Source organism: Rhamphochromis sp. 'chilingali' (assembly GCF_963969265.1).
Source record: "Rhamphochromis sp. 'chilingali' genome assembly, chromosome: 18".
NCBI lineage: Eukaryota > Metazoa > Chordata > Actinopteri > Cichliformes > Cichlidae > Rhamphochromis > Rhamphochromis sp. 'chilingali'.
The window spans coordinates 17,386,172-17,405,490 of NC_137945.1; the positions used below are offsets into that span (position 1 = coordinate 17,386,172).

Below are 19,319 nucleotides of genomic sequence, written 5' to 3' on the forward strand. Positions count from 1 at the left end.
CTTATTTTTAATATGTAACCTAGGAAATGCAGAAAATGTGCTTGTAACACAAACTCTTTAACTGAAATAAAAATTTGTAAAATTTTCTGATAAAGCTGCTCCACAACGCCAGCGTGAGCTATAAGAGTCTATTAATTGTTAACACAGCTTTTGCCAAGGCTTGCCAGGTTGTATTATGTAACTATAATGGCTTAGTTGTAAAGTTAGAAACTAATGTGCTGTATTGCAGTCCTCAGGTTTATAAACAACATTTAAAGTAATAGATGATGTATTCCACATTAATACATATAAAGATACTTTTTTAAAAGATCATCAGTACTCTAAACAATTAAAATCAATCAAACATATTTTTTTATATATGTGTTGTCCTCACACGCTAACAAAAGCTACATCCAGTTTAAACTCACACAGCATTACATTCACAGGGCCTCAGGTCTTAGTGTGATATGTGGACTGTGTAACTTAATACTCTGTGTCTTTACCCAGCTCCCTGAAGAGCGGGTATTATGTGAGCAAATTGGATGCTCAAACAGTCAGTCCGTGACCTTCCCTCATCCTGGATGTTGACCCCCGTATAAAGAGAGACATTACATCTCGTTACACAACAACACGGCTCAGGCGCTTCGCTCCAGATAAAGAAAGATGTCTCAATTAAATCTTCACTGGGGCCCCCTGCCGAAGAGTTATCGCTGCCCCGGTAGCGCTGATCGCTACACTCACACATCCTCAAAAGTTATTTGACATAAATTGCCAGAGTCACATCATTTCCTGCCACACTCTGAGCAGGATTTACAGCTGATCCCATTGACTGGGAGCTGAACCTCCAATAAAATTCCTCAAGAGCCCGTGGGGCCATGAGATGCACCTATCTACCCTTCATCAGACCCCTCTTCCCTGCTTGCAGATTAACCATGCAAATACACACAGGTGGGAGGGTGATACCGACAAAACATTTATGCACATTTATGCAACTGGGCTGATATGAGGGAAGGAGTGCGCACAAGACAGGCTGATTGGGTTTTATCTGATGGGGGAGATTAGAAAGGAGGGAATTGGAAGAAGAAGAGAAAAAAACCTAAAGGAGAGTGAATTATCTAAAGCTTTAATTGGAAAATGAGAGGTGAGTGCCGCCCATTTTCTCTGGAGGATATCAAAGCATATCTCCTTATATTAAAGAGAAAAAAACTAAGAGTGGTAAGGTCATTGTTAGACAAGCATATCAGCTCTTGGAAAAAAAAAAAAGTAAAGCTGAAAATGGCTTATCATTAGCACTAAGGGCACTGAAGAGAAAGGTGTGCACTTAACTACAAAAAACAACCTTATGGCTGCATTAGTTACGTTAGCCTCGCAGATATTAGACCAAGGTGAATAAAGCGCATTAATGGCTGCGGTCTCTTAATGGTCATGATGATTCTTGCTCAGGTTCAAACCTACCAGATGGAAAGGGAGTTTCAGCAATGGCTTTCAATAATCATCTTAGGTCATCTAATTACAAACAACGTTTTCATCAGGTGATGAGATTTATACTCGGGACCACTCACTTTCTTGTTTGTCGTCTTCCCCAGGCTGCTGTCTCTCTCTAGTGGTGATGCGTGAGAAATAGGGACTTGTAGGCCTTTCATAACAAAAGTCTACCATCCTGTGAACTGCTGTCTGCATAAAATACAAGAGATTCGCTTTTGAAATAATCAGGGTAACATGCCGAACTGTTGCCTCTATTAAAATAGTGAGAATGTGCAAGCTTTTAATGTGCTCAGAAAAAAGCTCCAACTCACATTTGTACAAATGTCTCAATTTTAATATCCTCATAATGGGGAAGAAACAACAGCTAGTTAAGTAGTCAGCGAAGGCAGGAAGGTTATTTGTTCATAAACAAGTCTGACCTCCTTTAAAATCAGCCACATTAAGTATTTGTTTCTCTTTTTTTGGCTAATATATTGATTTGCTTTCTGTTCTTCACTACCATACTGTTTGTTTGCCTGTCAAAGATCATACCTGAATAACGAAGTCAAATAATGCTGAATTTACAAGCTGTGTTAATACTGGTTTTTATCATTTCATTTCACATTTCTTTCATTTTCAGGATATTTTCCAATAAAAAAACAAAGCATTAGTATAAATTATAGCCTCAGAAGACTAAAGTTTTCTGTCAACATTAACATAAAAATGTTATTTTAGGTCACTGTTCATCCAGATGATACAGCAGATAAGTGAAGGCCTTCTCTACAGCTTGGCACAGCATTTCATTGGAGGCTCAGCAGTAGCCACATCAGCAGTAGTAGCAGCAGCAGCGGCTTCAGGGCCTCCAGCTGGGGTTGGCTGCTGCCTCTGCCTGCCTACCAGCACTGAGGCTTTTGGGGGGGGAGGGTAGAGTTGTGGGCAGGATTGCCCTGGGGCACGTCGCTCATGCACCAGTAAAGAAAACTGAAATTCTGTGCTAGGAATGCTTGCTGGAGCGCTGGTGTGAGCACTGCACATGGCAAGAAGAGGAGTGCAGATGATAGGTCAACGAAATCTGTTACAAAATGAATAAATAAATAAAAACTCAGCAGACAAAATTTGATTTGTACCTTTATCATTATTTGCATTAACAGTGTGTGGAATTCTACATTTTGAAGATCTGCATACATTATACGGTACTACATCTGCTGACAGTGGATGTCTGTACACATGAAGTTACATGTCTGAGGACTCAGTGGTTCTCTGTCAACTGTACAGCTGTGGCAACTCTAAAATTAAAAAGAATTTACACTTCGATCAACACATACGGACAATTCTGAACATTGTTCAAGTATTTCTTCCCAGTATGAGCCCAGACAGAAAACGTTAGAACAAAACCGCACATGGAGGTTTGTGAAAACGGACACGTTAATGATGCGACTTTAATACTGCTCACAAGTCTTGTTTTTTAGCTCACACCTTCTTGTTCAAAAATGTTGATTTATAGGCTGTTGTTGAACTACATTAAACACATAAGTGATTATTGCTTTTCCAGAGGGTTTACGGTTCATCAGTTGAGGTTATTCAGTTCGAATCCTTGCCGTTCATCTCTTTGCCACCTACGCTCCATCAAAAGAATAAAAGACAGGATGCTCGAATATATCAAAACAGAGTGATTTAGTTTTAAGGGTTAATTTCTCTTTTAAAGCTCACTAAGAGGATTAGTGTTAACCGTCTGAACCTCATAATCCAACTTAAAACCATTATTACTAAAACTCAAAAAATCCTTCACATGTATCGGATTTTAGGGAATCAGTCGCCATTTACAACACATACATAACCATACCTTTCTTACACTACTGCTCCTATGCCAGCGTTACTAAATCCTCTATATGGATGTGTGTGTGTGTGTGTGTGTGTGTGCGCGCGCGCGCGCGCATGTTTTGTTGAGCATGCACCAGCATGATCCTTGCTTTAAGGACACTGCTGGCTAAACTGAAAACTAACCTTATCATCAGGAGCCGCTAAAATACTGTAAAAAAATGTCAGTGGAAGTACAGGTAACACTGGAAGCATTTGACAAACACACAGCTAATGGGTTTGTCTTCACCGTGCTGATACACGGTTCCACTAAAAGCTGAAAGCAAACGTAGCCTAAAGTCGACAGTCACTGCAGGGCTCGCGGTTGAACACTCCTTCTGATTAGAAGACCAGAAAAGTCCTGGTTTCAGACACAAACAAAGACATCGAGGGCTTGTTCGTTAATCAGCCAACAGGCCGGTTAGTTGTTCCTCCAGAGTGCAATGCAGTCTAATACATCTGAGTCAATGTGTCCTCTTGCTGGTGTCTATTTACTATTTCTACTGAAGTGACGTCCCTTAGTGGGCAGAAAGCCGGGGGAGGGGGCAGCTGCTGCCAGCAAACAACAAACATTAAACATGCTCGGAGCTCTCAAATAGTTTGAATGAGTGATGAATAAATAATAATTAGAGTGAAATGTCAAAGAAGGCACACACAATAACCAAGGAGGTCAGCATCAGGCAAATTGGCACAGAAGTGTAAAAACATGCTTTAAAAACAAAAGAAAAATGGAGGGAGAGGCAGAAATTACATTATTAGGAAATTACAGGATAAAAATATGAAAAATATGTGTTAATGGGACTATGACTGGAATTAGACATCAGGGGGAAAAAAATCATGCACAAAAAAAGAGATCACTATTTTCAAGATACACAAAAATCGCCTCAAAAAATTAAAATAAACCTGCTGCAACCCAGTCGACGCAGAGAGACACACTCCCAGAAAGCTATTTGGTTTCATTCAGTCCTCTGGCTATGTCTTTTAATTACATATGCAGCTAGTATATAGTTGTGCACATACAGCCAGTAGTGGGATGTGTAGCTCGTAATAGATGTACGCAAATTATTGCAGGCTTCACCTGACAGTCCAGCTCTTGCTGCACACGTGTGGCTGGGCTCTATGTGCTTTGGAGCTGGGAGTCTAGACTAGTGTAGGGCTGTGAGGCAGGCTGGAGCCTGGAAGGAGGCTGAGAGATGCTAAGTCTGCAGCTGGATGGTACCTTTGACAAAATAGGGAACAAAGAGCAGATCACGCGAAGCTGTCACCAGTAGAAAGAGCGTGACAGGAAGTTGGCAGCCGTACTGAGCCAGCCCATGCCGTCAGTGATAGATCCTACACGTGTGACAGCTTTGTCCTGCTCCTGGGAGGGACTCTCGTCCTCAGGCAGGTAGTCTGGGATGTCTGTGTTTTCCTCGACCACCACCGCTGAATCCTCCTGGAATGGCACCACCAGCTGCACACAGTCAGGGGTGGGAATCAAAAAAGTGAATAAAGTGCTTTTTTAAGCAAATACATAAGATTAGGTGGGTTAGCATAAAGCTCAACTGTTTGGCAACAGAGTCTAAAACCACAGTTTAGGTTCAAATACAGCAGTGAGACAGGTCTGACCCCTGCTGGCTGCACGGTAAACTGCTACTTTCTTGTAATTACTAAAGCAATAATCACTCAAAATATTTATAGGGTAATAGCTTATTTTTTATAGAGTTGGTAAATTTATGCTCTTTGAATGTGGGCCACTGAAGAATGGGGACTATTTGCTGTAAAAGGTGCAACAAGGACTAGTCATGTCTTTGGCAAAAAGCAAACTAGCCTACAGGCTGAGGCAGAGATGTGACTAGCTAATCATGTCAGTGTGAATAAGTCTCAGCCACAGGCAGGGGGATAGACTCCCTGTACACAGATAAACACAACATACATCGAGCACACTGACCTATCAGCTGGAGGCTTCAAGGGGGAAATCAGTTTTATATAAAGGAGTTTAATGTAAACAGTGCGAGTCTAACATTGCTTTGATTCCCACATCTAAGCACTCCGGTCCTCTTTACCTCTCCTCCATCCTCTGTCTTCACCACCTGCTGAGCCATCAGTACTTTGGTGGAGTTAATGGCCGTTCCCAACGCCTAGGAGAAGAAAATGCATTTCATTTCAAAAACAGTATGCAACGTGATGATACTACTGGGTCAGCTAACCTGTGCACAAGTGCATCTGGTACCAGTATCAACATGAAATATTTGCCATCCAACAAATGTGATTACTTATATGTGACTTGTTAAGATATGTTCTGATTTAATATGCTAGGAATGACAACTATTTTATATTTAAAATACCAATTTTAAAAACCACTTCCAAGACTGTTAATGATAAAACACGAATCATCCATAAATTAATACATGCTTTCCAAATGAAACTGGTATTAGCCTTAAAGTCAAAATATGTGTCCCTGAACTCTAAAAGAGATTTTCTGTGTCCGGACAGACATTTTACCTCAGCTTTAAGGTCAGAGCGGATCCTGACCACACATCTCTTAACAGCCATCTGGAAGGTAAAACTAATGACTCCTCGAATCTTCAGCAAGGCCTCCTCACACAGGCTCCTTCGAGTCTGAAAGCAGGAAGGGACACAGTGACCATTAGGAACAGAAAGAAGAAGAAATTCTCTCTTAGATATACATTTATAAGCTTGAAAATGTGATTTTGTTCAATTTTAACTAAATATTTTAATGATAAAATAATAAACTGCTATTTAAAACTCACTTTTGGGAAACAAATTATAGATTTTTAGTCTCTAGCTTCAACAGCGTTGTGTGTTTCTGCTAAGGAGACAGAGAAGCAGCCCATCAGAGGCCGTCTGTCTGCTGTAATGTAATCGGGCTAGGTGAAAGCTTCCTGGGGAGCAGCATTCAGCTTCAGGCTCAATGTCCTGCTGTTCAGAGGCTGACATTTACAACCTGACCCCTCTGCCCTCTTATCATGTGCCAGATAGACACCCTTATGATGTTTGGCAAACACTGTGATTATGGCAGCAGCAAACATGAGACTCTTGTGCACTGTGGACATTTGGTATGTGTCTGGACCTGACAGAAGCCTGACGATACGCTGTGTTAAGACTTCAATGGACTTACAGAATCGTCCAGTCCATCGATGTGCAGCACGACAGTTTTGGCCCTCTTGTTGTTGGAGCCCAGGAAGAAATGGGCTTTGCGCCGGCAGGAGGCGGCAGCTGCCTCGGCCTTCTCAGCCTCTTCTTTACCAGCTGACTGCAAAATCTCATAGATCTCTGAGGCCAGCAGTTTGGTCTCCCCAGGTGAGGTGCTCCTTCAGTGACAAAAAGTACATGTACAGATGAGTTACTAGCCCACCTGTGAAGTTTTTGTCAAAAAATTCCCAAGTGCATTTTAATAGTGCAAAAAGGATTTCCAACGTAGTTTCCAATTATATTAATTTTAGAAAGCATAAATTATTTCTATTTTCTTTAAATTACCAGGTTCATTATTATTACCTACCTAAAAAACTGAGCTTTGTTTTGTTTTAGCCATAGCACTCAAGACTCAAAGCGTATAAAATCAAGGTAAATGTTGCCAGCTCAGAATTGAGAAAAGAATTGTTGACGCTCAAAAAGCAGGAGACAGACACGTTGAGTGAGAAGCGTCTATTAACCCCAGAACAACTGTCAAGACATTAGTAAATGACTTCGCCAAGTTAGGAATTTTAGTCTTAAAGGAGACAACCTGCACAGCAATGGACTGCGAGGTTGTAGACCAACAAAAACGCCAATACTGCAAAATAGAGACCTGACTTACTAAGGATAACCAGGAAAAAGATTATATATATTGGAAGCACATACGTTACTCAGAAGAGATGAAACTGAAGCTCTTGGCTAAAGAGATCCTGCTCATGTTTGAAGAAGGGAGAGGCATACAACCCAAAGAACACCATCCCCACACATTAAATTGCTGTGGTAGAAGTATGCTGTGGGGATGTTTCATTGTGACTGGAGCTGTGAATCTCATCAAGATGGAAGGAATTATGAGGAAAGAAGGATATGGGAAGGTTTTAACAGAAAACCTCAAGCAATCAGCAGCAAAATGGCTCAGTGCCGTCGCTTCCGACACAACAAGAACCCAAAGCATACGTCGCCCCTGGTAAAGACCCACCTCCAGAAGACCAAACTGAATGTTGTTGACTGGCCTGCAAACAGTTTTGACTTGAATACCACTGAAAATCTGTGGAGTGAACTAAAGACCAAAGTCAGTGCAAGGAGACCATCAAAGAACCGTGAAATGTTGTTGATGTCCAAGCAAGTGGTCAGCGTCACCCAGCAGAGCAGAGCTGAAACTACCTGATAAGTCTCTGGATGTCTTTTTAAGTACATCTGTACTGAAAATAAAGGTGCAAAAGATGAAGTAATTCTGATGCAAAGAATAAATCAGCTAATTTAGGCTTGTGAAAATGACAATTAACGTGAATGAAAGTAGAAACGGTATTGCCAAAGCCTGCATGACTCTGTAGGAAGTGTGAACTGACTCATAAAACTGAAATTAATTAAGAGCTGCAACAGACAGAAATCTAGAGAATTAAACATTTGAAAGTAAGTAGCCCCTTGCAGGTATCCAAATTCGGTATGAAAGCCTCTAACAAGCAAAGTATATACGGTGGGTTTCATGCACTGCTTAATAATCATCACATCAAGATCTATGTGTAGCTGAAGTCTTTCATTACATGTTTGATGTTTTTAATAGTCTGAGTCTAAAGTCCACTAATAACAGTCAGATAGAAATATGCTGAAGTCACTAGTTGTTATTGTTTTTTTGGGTTTTTTTTTTTTTTGGTAATGCCAAAACTATGTTACGCAGGTTTAATTCTAAGCTTTGTAAGCATCCCCATTGTCCTGATTCTGGAAATTAACAGGCACCCACATTCACAGGAAGCCTTTAAAGGTAACTCCTCTTTGCATCGCTCTATTCCAAAATTGTTTGTGCAGCTATTTAGTGTAACTAAAGACAATGTTGCCATTATAGACACAACAACTGAAACACAAGTTAATTATGCCTATTCTGCACTGCCGTCAGATTTGCTACTGTCCATTTTGCAAAAATCTCACAGCAAAGCATAATATTTCACGGGCAGCAGCTTTTTGCAAGAAATTCATGTGAGGTCAGGAGCCATTGTTGTGCCAGAATTTATATTTTATGAGGGATCCTGGGTTACTCCCGCAGGCTATATTGCTTCATGTGTCACCAAGTCATCACTCCTTCCATATTAACCGCATATGACATTAGCTGTCTGGCACTGCCACCCTCTGGGAGCCTGACGGTCCACAGAGCTGTGCCACACATTCCTAACGCAGCTCTGCAGAAGCCTTCCAGCAAACAAAACACTCTTATGAGTAAATTCATTAAATATACTTAATACTTAATAATAATCACTGAAGAAAATGAGGCTACCTGAGAGCTTAATGACTTAAGGGTTTAAAAATCACATTCACACCCGTTTTGTACAACAATGCTAGACACTTCCCTTTAGCCATGTGTTCCCACTCTGTCCAGCTACGATCGACCTCCACTCAAAGTCAGCATGACTGGGCTGTAAGCTCAGAACCTTGCTGCTGTTCCTGCAGGGCTACTGTTCATGCCAACACCTACAAGCTGGAGTGACTGGCTTACTTTACGGTTAGCATGAGCTATTGCCACAGGTGCTTCTAGACACTCAATCAGATAAAAGCAGTTGTCTCTCTTAAAAATGACATGTTTATGATCATGTTTTTAAAAGCAGATCTCATTATATGCAATGTTCTTCTAAAGCTTTTAAAGGACAGTCAACACAAAAAATTAAAATTACCATGTCTGCAAGATATTCTACTTACTGCAAAACAAAACAAGTGCTAATATACGCCTACATCAATTAGCACATGCACAAAGAGAACTTTCAGAGACGACAAAATGGATTTAAATCTGTAACGTGCAAAACTGCATTTTAAGCCTTTGTCACCCTATTCTAGTTCAACTTTCATCACACATTCATCCTGACATGGCAAACAGAAGGACATCAGCCTGCCTGGAAAATTCTGCAGCGTGGCAAACACTGTCCATGCAAAACAATAAAAAAAAAAAAAAAAAAACATGTTAAAGGTTTCATGTAAAGAAAATGCACTGTGAGCATGTGTGTCCGTGCTCTGTGTGTGTGTTTGCATGTGTGTGTGTGTGTGTGTGTGTGTGTGTGTGTGATGGGAACATGGACTTGCTTCTGCATGACATTCTGCAAACTCAGCATCATGCCCAGTTCGCCCTTCATCTTCTCTCTGTTGGCTCGACATTCTGCCAGGTAGCGCACGGCCTGCAAGGACAAGGGCAGCTGTTATCTATTTGGCCATAAAAGCTGAAAGACGCTTTGTGATATTAAAAGAAAGAAAAAGAAAAAAAGGCACGACTTTAAAAGGGGCATGCATGTGCAAACATTAAATGTTACATAACCGATATAAATACAAATGTACTGCCTTTGTGTTTACCGGGTAACCGAAAAAAGTAGTTATATAAAGCCACTTCAAATGTGTGCACACAATGTGAACGAATGGCTATAGAGGAAGTCGTGAAGGGTGGCTATGTAAAGCATAGTGTTTACACCACATCAAACAGCAGATGTCCCTATTGTGCAGTGTTTCCAAATATGGACCTTTTTTCTTTTTTTCTTTGATATTGCGCCATGTGCAAGCTTGTGACTGAATGTTACACACAGGTGGAAAACATGCCCTTTAAACTGTCACTGAAACCTGTTCTGACACTGCAGGACAGCAGGGGAGGTTTTCCCTTACAAACCAAGTGCTTTGTGTTTTATGTGACCACATACTTACCAATAGTGCAGAGTAGACAACCTGTGGATTTGGATGGTCCAAAAAGAGGATAAGACCTGGCAGACAGCCTTGGTCTTCTACTATGGCTCTTCGGTTCAAGGGGTCTGCGGCAAGATCCCGCAACTGGTTCACCACAGTCAGTGCATCCATCTCTGCACTCATGGTGCTTCTTGTCTCGATGCCACACACATTAAAACAGTCTCTTCCTAAAATAAAACGATAGAATATTTTAGAAAGCGTATGTTGAACAACTCAGAGAAGCAGCTAATTTTAGTTTTTAAAAGACCTTTTCTAATTGAAATCTAATTTTCACATCTTTTACAATTTGGTAACATGCTCAAAGATATTCGGTTTGGGATCATTTAAAGCCAAGCTCAAAGCAGTGAATGTTGTTGACAGTGTGGCCTTGCACTAGACTAACTCTCTGAATAATTTCTTGCCCATTAACTAGGGAGGGACCTTAGATCATGTGATTCTTCTGTTGTTGCACAGAGAACAACAAAAAACATTTGGTGATGCTCTTTCCAGACTTACAGCTAAAAACATCTATATTACACAGGTAAGTCTGGACAACAGAAGAATCACATGTCATATTTCGTTGATCTCTTCGTTCACGTTTTTATTTTAAAGTGTATAAAAGTCTATACAGCTTTATTTTTTTGCATCCAAGTCACTTGTAAATATTTATAACTTGATGTCTTTAGAAAACAAAGTTGGGTTGATTGTAAATCTTACAACGTTTAAACTAACTTGCTGCAAACCTATGTTAATGGTACAATTTCTAATAATGTTATGCGTTGGCGGCAAGTTCTAACTACTAAACACTATATCAGCAATAATATGTGTAAAACGTACAGTGCAATCTGACTGAGAAGTGGATTATAACTACACAGCTAGACATGTATGATAGTTGTCATACTATCTGAAGATCGAGTAGTTTAGCGTTGTATGAGGCACTTGAACCAGTACTTTAATTTGCGCTAACCCAAATACAGATGCTCCTTTCAGTGAAAAGACACTTTCTACGACCCCTAACCTCACCTCAAATCACGCCCTGTGAGACGGTCCGGGCTATGCTAGCTAGGCTAGCAGGCATTACTTGACAATTGGAGCATACCTTCCTGTCAGTTTTCGTGGAAACCAAGAGACAATTCCCCGTGACTTCGGCTACGACGGATTCAAAGACTGCGCAACCACAAAAATCCTACGTTAAAAACAGCTAACCCCAAAACAAGAGAAACGAAATTATTTCAGTAACGCCAGGCCTGCGCCTCTATCTCCCCTTTGCCTGTTTAGCTAGCAGCTGTGCACTGCACTGTGTTTGTGTTTTGTGGCGAGCAAATGGGGTACAGCTGTTTCTTCATAAAGGACATCCCATTTTTCCACCAGGATCCCAACAGTTTAACTGTGACATAGCTCCGTCGGGAAATGTAGGGAACTATAACGAACGTCCACATATTTGCTAGCATGTGGTTGGATGGTCTGGTAGAATGGACTGTCGTGATAGCAAATCACGAGACAGATATGTTTTAGAGTTCAATGCTAATTGGTGACTTTCTTTGCCAATCAATTATAATAACCAATCGTGAGGTTAATCTACGTAATCGTTTTTTTCAATTGGCTCAAAATGCATTCCATAGGTCCTACTATGTTAGCCACTATCTGCTGTCCATGTCCGTCGTGTTGACAAGGTGGAAAAATTGAGAAAGTTATTCTACAAGCGCAAGTCCGGTAAGTTGGAATGGAAGTAAGGCACATACTGATCTTTGGATGTGAATACAATATAAAACACGTGGTGATAACTGTCTCGGGTAAGTTATAAATTATTATAAATGTGTGTTTCTAGGTCAAATCCTTATAAAATTCATCGGATTGTATTAGCTAGCCAGCTGCTATCATTAGCCGGTTAGCATAAATGCCCGCTAAAGTTGAGACTCACTCATTTAGCTTAATCATACACTCTATAAAAACGTTGGTCTGTGTTAAGCTCAGAGCGCTTGTTCCCACGCTTATCCTGTTTCGGTAATAAGAGAAGGAAAATTTGTGGCTTATTAATGTTATATAGAAAGGGAAACATATAAATATTCATATCAGTGAGGATTTACAATGTAAGAGCAGCCAAATTGCAAAAAGAAAAAACACATTGTAAATTTTAGGGAAAAAAAGAAGATCGTTTCTAATTTTTAACATAGCAGAGATTTATTTATTTTTTGTTCCAGAGCATCTTAACGCTGTTATACTGTAGATCCACAAAGTTCTTCCAGTGCGGTTGTTGGTTTAAAGTGTTGTGTTTGATGGTGGTTGAAACTGACTTTCTCACTCTTGTTTTGTATTTCTTCTAGATGACTGGTTGGTGATGATGATGTTGATGTTGGCACGTGTGCCAGTGTACCCTTGAAACGCACCGACAAGAATGAGCAAAGAGTATGCAAGGATGGAAATGGACCTGGTATGTGAAAAATTAGATTAAACACAGATATTTGTTGTTAGTCAGGTGACGGTTCCACATTGACTGAGCTGTATTTAGTTGAATAATAACTTGGCTGTACCCAGTTAAGTTATTATTCAATTGCTTTGAATTGAATTATTATTGCTTTTTCTGTTTCAGGCTTTTGGATCAGTGAAGCCTTATGGGTCCTCGAGAAGTATTGTGAGGAGAATTGGTACAAGTCTCCCGATTAAACCCTGTCCCAGGGTAAATTTTCAGGTGAGGCCAAGTTACTCTCATTAGAGCTTTTTAGTTTTGTCTTATTTAAGGCAAATTAGAATTGAAAGTTTTTTTTCTTTTTCTTTTTCTTTTAAGACAATGACATGTTGTCTCTCTTATGAGTCATTCCTTTCTCTTCATCTGTTTTCACGCACGTCTCTCCTACCTGCTGGAGTCACTGCCATGTGACAAAATCACATGTCCTCTTCAACTTTTGTTTACCTCTGCTCATCTGACTGTTTTCATTTTAGAACCATAAACAGTTTGGGTGAAGGGATATTTGATTACCGCTCGAACACTGACTTTAACCTTTAAGAATTTGATTACCATTTTAAAAATGTTAAAAACTGGCTCGCTGTTCTTCACTTTCCTTCAACTCTGTGCTTTTCTCTTCTTTTCTTCTGTCTCCAGCTACCCTCCGTAGCTATGAGGAATGCAGTATGTCTGCTGTAGGTCAGTTGGTTCAGCAACCTTCAACAACCTTGAGCTGACTAATTCCTACTGAGCTACCTGAACCTTTGATTAACAATGTGTAGATGCTCTTCCTCTAAACTAACCTTATTTTTACTGAATGATTTTCTAACATTAGTTGTTGTATGTGTGCTTGGTGTGCTATCATCAGGCTTTTTTTTTTTTTTTTTTTCCCCTCTAAGCATTTTTTTTTAAATCCTCCTCCTCTGATAGCTTTATCCATACCATGATGAAGCTGGTGTCTTGATTGGCAGCAGGAGGCAGAACTGCCTGGTGGCCACTCTGGCTGATGTTGCATGGATCGACAGGGATGAGGATGATGAAGACGACTACTTTAGCAGGCCGAGGTAAGACTATAGTCTGTAGAAAGATATCTCTGAATCAGGCTGAAGACTTAAGCGCTTGTAAAGAGTTACTAGAAGCAGACAGTTTTATTTCAAATCTGCAATGGAAACAGGTCGGGGATCCCACCAGGACTCATGTTTCGAGCCCAGCGGCCTCACCCTCGCAGAAGTCGCCTAAACCGCCAGAACTCTCTACCCAGTATGCATCATGGAGCTTTGGATTCACAGGCGTCAGCTGCTGCCAACAACGAAGCCATTCAGAAGATCAGTGCGCTGGAGACTGAGCTTGCAAAACTCAGGGCTCAAATTGCACAAATTGTTCTGGCTCAAGAAAAGAGTGCACAGCCAGGTACTGCTTAACAATTCTGTTACAAATTTTTTTTAAATTGTATTTAAATTTTTTGCAACATACTAAATGACTGTATAGTCTCTTATTTTTCTCTTCATATTTAACTGTAATAATGGAAATGTCCCTCTAGATGGCAGCAGAGTGTCACATGGCGTATACTCTATTTTCTTTCTTTTTTCCTCTTTCTTTTGTGTTACATTTGCTACTACCACAGGGGCACCTCCTCCCCCTCTACCCTGTGGCAACCTGCCACCTCCCCCACCACCTCCACCACCTCCCCCTCTTCCACCCCCACCCGCAAGTCTGCAGCGGACATTTTCGGCCATTGAACTAATAAAAGAGCGTAGAGGGAAGAAGACATGCGGCCAGACAGTTTTGGAGTCAAGACCTGCCGAAATCCCCAGCATGCTCGATGTCCTAAAGGACATGAACAAAGTCAAGCTGCGATCAGTGAAAAGGTAGGCCTCTGCTTAAGACATGAATGAGATACATTTGGAAGTGATGAAAAGTGGCCAGTGAAGTGTTTCTGAGGTGTTTGAAATCTCATTAGTGAATGCAAGTGCTAAGGGCCTTTCACACCAGACGCACAAAATCCAGGCGTATCTTTTGTGCATTAAAAATATTGTTCGGATTCACCTTTTGTTAATGCAACAGTTCACACCGGCAATATAATTTCACTTTTCTCATTTAGAAAACTTGATTTATTTATTTTGTTTGTTTTTACAGTTGTTTTCTGAGGACAAATTTTCTGCAAAAAACGGTGTGTGTGTGTGTGTGTGTGTGTGTGTGTGTGTGTGTGTGTGTGTGTGTGTGTGTGTGTGTGTGTGTGTGTGTGTGTGTGTGTGTGTGTGTGTGTGTGTGTGTGTGACACGTGAAGTTCGGATCCATAAAATTTGGAATTTCCTGTCATTTTTATGCATTGCGCTCAGTGTGTAACGGCTTTTAGAGTCTGACACAAAGACATTCATCTGAATCTGACACCTCCTTGCTAAGTATAAGCTAATTCAAGATGAATCTCCATTAAGTCATTGACTTCATGCATTACTTCAAATTCAACTTCATGTTATCAGACACATAGTGTCGTCTTCTGTTTTATTAAGCCGCTGCTACTCAAGATTTTTTTTATCACGCTACATTCCTATGTAGTGCCAGAGCTACTGCATGCCCATATTACAGTATTGTGTGCTTTGGTCAGGCTGTTGGAAAACTGATATGTGTAATCACATTGAGAAAAGTTAAAAAAGAAAAAAAAAATAGGGGTGGTAGATGTTGTTTGCCAAAAAATGGGTCATTTTTGCCCGTTGCTAGGTGGTTGCTAGGCATGTAGTGGCTAGGCTATTGTAGTGAAATTAAAACAATGGGATGCTTTCCTCAGGTGTTTTTAGGTGCATAAAGGCTAAAAACACGTCACTGTTGCTAGGCGGTTTCCAGGCTTCATAATACAGAAAGCATAATTCAACTAATTCAATCAAATTAGATGATGTTATCATGAAAATAATGCAAGGTGTTGTAGGGCCGTAAACGTTAAGATCCTCTTAGCATGTTGCTAGGCAACGTGATGACGTTCTCATTGTACTATAGTGATAGTAGCGCCCATGTTTATATGTTCCCTATTTCATCCTAGATCAGTGGACTAATCTTGATGAGGTTTTGCATAAACATTGCCTAGAGCACCTGTGTGACGTACACAAATATTTTATACAAATCCCACAGTCGTACATATTTGTGCATTTGAGAGTTCAGTTGAGGACCGAACGGAATGTCCCACTGTAGAGCAGAGTGGAATGTCCCACTGTAGAGCAGAGTGGAATGTCAGATGAGAACGATATGGCACAATAAAATGTATGATGGCGTACCTGTCTGCCAGGTTTGCTTGTTGATAATTTTTGGAGGAGTTCACAGAGAAAGAATCAAACACTCAGTGATTTGGTGCGTTACAGTAACATTGGTAAATGCCCCATCACCTGTGTGTGTTTACAGTCGTCTGGTAGAAGATGATGCCAAAACAAAGTCCAAGGAGCCGGCAGATGCTGCATCTCTCATCGCCGAAGCCTTGAAGCGCAAGTTTGCTCATCGTCATCGAAACGACAGTGAACGAGATGACACGGAAGAATTCAAAATTCCTGTCATAGAAGCGAAGCCTCAAAAAGAAACCATTCCGGTGAGAAATGTTGATGTATTATAAGGAGGCTTATATTAATTGGAAAAAAACAAAACAAACCAAAAAACAACTTTTATTATCGAGAATAAGTGAACTCAACACCCCAGATGGTCTGTTACTCAGAACCATGCATGAAGTTGTTCTTCAGAACAGTTTGTAAAAGGCCTGCCTTGTCAGAGAATATTTGGCAGGTGTTTGGATGAACCATCTATCACAGGCTGACGTCAGTAAATCAAATCTGTAAATTACAGAACAGAGTGGTGAGGAGAAAACAAATCTCAGAAAACGTGTAACTCGCTGTGGAGTTCTCAAAGTTTTGTATTTTGGAATTAGCTTTTAACTTTTTGTTTTTAAATGAGTTCAGTTGTGTCCACAGTGGGTTTGCTTGTTATTTTCACTGTTAGTCTTTTGAAATGTTACTGTATTTGGCAACTATGTTTTCCAAGTTGACAAAATCACATCATTTTTTTTTTTTTATTTGTTTAGAATTTTTCTCATTTTTATTTTAGTAAATTGCGATTTAAAAAAAAAATAAAAAATTATATTCAGTTTTAGTCTTTAGTTTACTTTCAGTTAACTATGATAATGTTTACCAGCCTGTGTAGTTAGCGTGTTGGAAAACCACTCCTGCTGTTTTTATAAGTATGAATGGGGAAAAAAAAGTTTCATCAAACCTGAAACATCCTTTAACTTCAACCATACTGACCTGATGTTTCTCTAAAGGATGCTGATCGGTCAACACTAATTGGTTCAGCTACAAGTGAACAATTTGAAGCAGAACCACAAGCTGATTTTTATAAAAGGGCAAAAAAAAACTTAGCGGTTTACAAAAAAGATGAGTAAAATATTTAAAACTCCGTGTTTGTAGATGTCAGTTCAGATGGCACAGATATAATTTTTAAGAAGCATTTCAGGATCTTAATTCATTCTTTTGTCATGCAGTTGTTTAAGTGCTCTGCAGATTTCTCATGCACTTAATTCTGCTGTGTTCTGTTTTTCCACAGTTTGGGCAGCACATGTTGAAAGCAACTGGAAAAAGAAAGTTGGTCTGAACAGACAATGTAAGCCTAAGGTCCAGATGTTCTGTAGATGCATTGAAATTCCTTTTTATCTAATCTGTTTCTTTGGAAGGACAAGGGATTTTTGCCGGAATACGACCTCAAGTCTCACCAGTCATCCTGACTGATTTTGCACTTTTCTAACTTATATTAACCTCTTTCTTTTAAAGACGTTTTATTGTAATTTGTTGTCGTTGAACTGAAGGTCTTAATTTTTGTGTTCAGTCTGTCTCGAGTGAAAGTTGATTTTATTATTGAAACTTTGGGTTTTGTTAAACCTGCGCCTCAGCAGGGCTGATCAGCTTCCTATCTTTTAAGGCTGCATAAAAGCTGAAGAGTTCATAGAAAAGGAAGATTTTATGACTTGTGCACTTTGTTGCCTGACGTTTAGACTACTTTATGATTAGGATCTGTTTATATTTTGGTTTAAGTGAATAATTTAGTTTTTAACACTTAATTATGGCTTAGATTCGTCTCAGTGTAAATTAATGTGTTATCAGTCAGGTTTCAGTGACGCTGGATAATATTTCATCTTCTTCCCAAGTTGCCAGTTTTGCTTTTAGCTGGTTCACAATTATGCATATGTTTTTCTGTGTGATTCGCCTTTAAGAACCAAAGATATTTCACTGAAGCCCTTCAGGATTTCGCCTTTCAATACCAAATTTTGCATTTCATGTCCCTTTTTTTTGTCTTTTTGAAATTAACTGCTGCTGGATACTTAAAGGTACTGGGACACATGCAGCGTTTTGTTTCTACCTCTGCTAGGAAACACTCTCGTAGATTCAAAGTTCAGCAACAACACTAAAGAAACACTACGCTGACACGATACTGCGAAGCTCTGTATTGACAGCATGTTTTAACAAATGTACCCAAAGTCATTAGTATTGCATAAATCCTGCTTTCGTGTAGAGGTTCATCACATTTCCAAGTCTGGATTGGATTCAGAGGCATTCGAGGTTTTTAGGAAGTGTTTTGTTTAATTAAGGAATGCACATTGTTACTATTTGTGACTATTATGTATGCCATGTAATTGCTGCTGAACATCAGCTGGATTGTCTTTCATGGGGAAAGTGGAGTGGATACGTCAGTAGTAATTGTTTTTGTTGAAGTTGTCTTACATAAAAGTTAATTTATCAAACTAATAAATAAAATGTCTATCCTGACCTGTTTTGTTGTCATTTTTGCTGAAGTTGTGAGTTGAAGAAATTATATGATGTTTTGGTCATTTTGAGGTTTTTATCTGAAAATCCATCATTGTGTGATTTCAGATTAAATAATAGACTTAAAACAAACAGTCAACCTGGAAACCGACTGAACATTTTATAAACCTATTATTGTTCAGCTGCTTAACAAATATCTAATCAGCTGTTCACATGGACGAAACCACAAAATCCCATTTACTTCCTCTAAAACTTGCATCTCTGCATGCAGTGTACCCTTAAACAGCCTGCCCTTCTATAAATATCAGCTTCCATTCAAACTGTTTTTGATGTAACTTATAGGTAATTTTTACATGCATTTTACATATTTAACTGATATTGCGCACTCACTAACCGCTTCAGTAGAAAAACCTGTTCAACTTCTTGCTAATGCAAATCTACAGAAAAGCCAAACACCTGCCAAAAATTTAGTGCACTCGTAGAGATAGGCGAGATGACCTGCTGAAGTTCAGAATGAGGAAGAAAGATGATATAAATTATTTGTAATATGGCACGACTGAAACTGCTGATCCACTGGGATTTTCTCACAAAGCCATCTCTAGGGTTTAGAATGAATGGTTAGAAAATAAGGAAATATCTATCAGCAGTTGTCAGAGGAGAATGTGCAGACTGCTGCAAGCTGATACGAAGGCAACAGTAACTCAAGTAGCCACTCGGCACAACCAAGGTATGCAGAAAAGCGTCTCTGAATATTCGACTTGTTGACCCTTGAAGCACATGGGCTACAGCGGCAGAAGACCACACCGGGTTTCACTCCTGTCGGAACAGGAAACTAAGGATAAATTTGTGTAAAAAAAAATTGGTCAGTAGAAGATTGGGAAAATGTTGCCTGGTCTTTGTGATGCATTCAGGGGTCAGAACTG

The 19,319-nt window shown here is 39.8% G+C and overlaps 2 protein-coding genes across 4 annotated transcripts; one reads left to right on the forward strand and one right to left on the reverse strand.

Annotated features, from left to right (window-relative positions):
* Positions 1-2,558: 2,558 nt before the first annotated feature.
* armc1 (armadillo repeat containing 1) lies at positions 2,559-11,451 on the reverse strand. 2 transcript variants are annotated; one of them, XM_080866004.1, is made up of 7 exons: positions 11,188-11,451; positions 10,147-10,352; positions 9,541-9,632; positions 6,422-6,614; positions 5,785-5,901; positions 5,346-5,420; positions 2,559-4,753 (listed from the first exon to the last, which is right to left on the reverse strand). In XM_080866004.1, exons 2-7 carry the CDS (start codon positions 10,306-10,308, stop codon positions 4,562-4,564), a joined length of 831 nt encoding a protein of 276 aa, XP_080722130.1. In that variant the 5' UTR covers positions 10,309-10,352; positions 11,188-11,451; the 3' UTR covers positions 2,559-4,561. The 2 variants fall into 2 exon arrangements, with proteins under 2 accessions (XP_080722130.1, XP_080722129.1); XM_080866003.1 differs by having other exon boundaries at positions 11,264-11,450.
* A 288-nt stretch (positions 11,452-11,739) lies between these two features.
* Positions 11,740-18,399, forward strand: mtfr1 (mitochondrial fission regulator 1). 2 transcript variants are annotated; one of them, XM_080866001.1, is made up of 8 exons: positions 11,740-11,877; positions 12,489-12,595; positions 12,755-12,853; positions 13,538-13,671; positions 13,782-14,017; positions 14,232-14,475; positions 15,998-16,178; positions 17,183-18,399. In XM_080866001.1, the coding sequence occupies exons 2-8, from the start codon at positions 12,560-12,562 to the stop codon at positions 17,228-17,230; spliced, it is 978 nt and encodes a 325-aa protein (XP_080722127.1). In that variant the 5' UTR covers positions 11,740-11,877; positions 12,489-12,559; the 3' UTR covers positions 17,231-18,399. The 2 variants fall into 2 exon arrangements, with proteins under 2 accessions (XP_080722127.1, XP_080722128.1); XM_080866002.1 differs by having other exon boundaries at positions 11,820-11,957.
* Positions 18,400-19,319: the final 920 nt, after the last annotated feature.

What these genes read in the sequence shown, in the direction of transcription:
- mtfr1 (XM_080866001.1), top strand. Translation starts at nt 12,560, where the DNA reads ATGAGCAAAGAGTATGCAAGGATGGAAATGGACCTG. An exon ending in GTCCCAGGGTAAATTTTCAG is followed by an intron (nt 12,854 to 13,537) that starts GTGAGGCCAAGT and finishes CTCCTCTGATAG; the next exon opens with CTTTATCCATACCATGATGA. An exon ending in AGAAAAGAGTGCACAGCCAG is followed by an intron (nt 14,018 to 14,231) that starts GTACTGCTTAAC and finishes CTACTACCACAG; the next exon opens with GGGCACCTCCTCCCCCTCTA.
- armc1 (XM_080866004.1), bottom strand. Translation starts at nt 10,308, where the DNA reads ATGAGTGCAGAGATGGATGCACTGACTGTGGTGAACCAGTTGCGGGAT. An exon ending in TTGCAGAATGTCATGCAGAA is followed by an intron (nt 6,615 to 9,540) that starts GCAAGTCCATGT and finishes TTGTCACTGAAG; the next exon opens with GAGCACCTCACCTGGGGAGA. An exon ending in TCGATGGACTGGACGATTCT is followed by an intron (nt 5,902 to 6,421) that starts GTAAGTCCATTG and finishes TCCTGCTTTCAG; the next exon opens with ACTCGAAGGAGCCTGTGTGA.